The sequence below is a fragment of the Penaeus monodon genome, chromosome 24 (genome assembly GCF_015228065.2).
Source record: "Penaeus monodon isolate SGIC_2016 chromosome 24, NSTDA_Pmon_1, whole genome shotgun sequence".
Taxonomy (NCBI): Eukaryota; Metazoa; Arthropoda; class Malacostraca; order Decapoda; family Penaeidae; genus Penaeus; species Penaeus monodon.
In genome coordinates, this window is record NC_051409.1 from 13,994,891 (window position 1) to 13,995,620 (window position 730).

At 35.9% G+C, this 730-nt stretch overlaps 1 protein-coding gene across 1 annotated transcript in view; it reads right to left on the reverse strand.

The window, feature by feature from the left end:
- The window catches only part of LOC119588605 (HEAT repeat-containing protein 1-like), a gene marked incomplete in the record, with an annotated part of 28,625 nt that overhangs the window by 6,012 nt on the left and 21,883 nt on the right, over window positions 1–730 (reverse strand). Inside the window, 2 exon segments of the mRNA XM_037937247.1 lie at window positions 27–178; window positions 626–730. The exon segment at window positions 626–730 is cut by the window's right edge and continues 20 nt beyond it. Of these exon segments, the coding sequence (XP_037793175.1) occupies window positions 27–178; window positions 626–730 (257 nt within the window).

Genomic DNA, 730 nt, shown 5'->3' on the forward strand with positions numbered 1-730 from the left:
GAAGGGGGAATGCTTGCAACAGAAACATCAATGGAGTTGCATGCAACTGACTCAGCTTGGAGCAAGGGTGATTTCATCAGGCCATCTACAACCTTTAACAACATGCTTGGAGGTAGAACTGCATTGATTCCATCTAACACGGAGATTACTTTCCGTTGTAAGGAACTCCAGAATTTACCTTCAGAATAGGAAAGTAGATAAATGTTAGCAGAGTCTTCTTACTTACATATTTCATTATTAGAATGCAAGTTACCTATATGTACATTTTAATAAGGTACATAGGCTTTCTTGTAGGATATTAACTGAACCCCACAATTAATGAAATAGTGATACTCAGATCTTGTGTCTTAGTTTACATAAGGGGGGAAAACTGTTGTGAACGAAAACAATAAGTGATGTTTATACCTTATTCACCCTGTTTTTCACCATAAAGCACATTTTATATATCAGGAAAGACAATTTTTAATTCCTCTCAAATTCATTACTCCATACATCTGCATCTTGCCCTACCAGCCAGACATATACATATTTATATGTATACAACCATGCTCCTTTAACAATGAAAAGACATTTTTTATGGGAATACTTAAGTTAGCAAATTTAACAGGTTAACATATATGCTTACCAGAAGGTTTTTCTTTGTTGGCATCACACAACTCATTCACAGTCCGTAGGAAACACATTGTTTTTTCAAGGAGCTGCTGATAGAGATCCTGAAGCTCCCCATCAA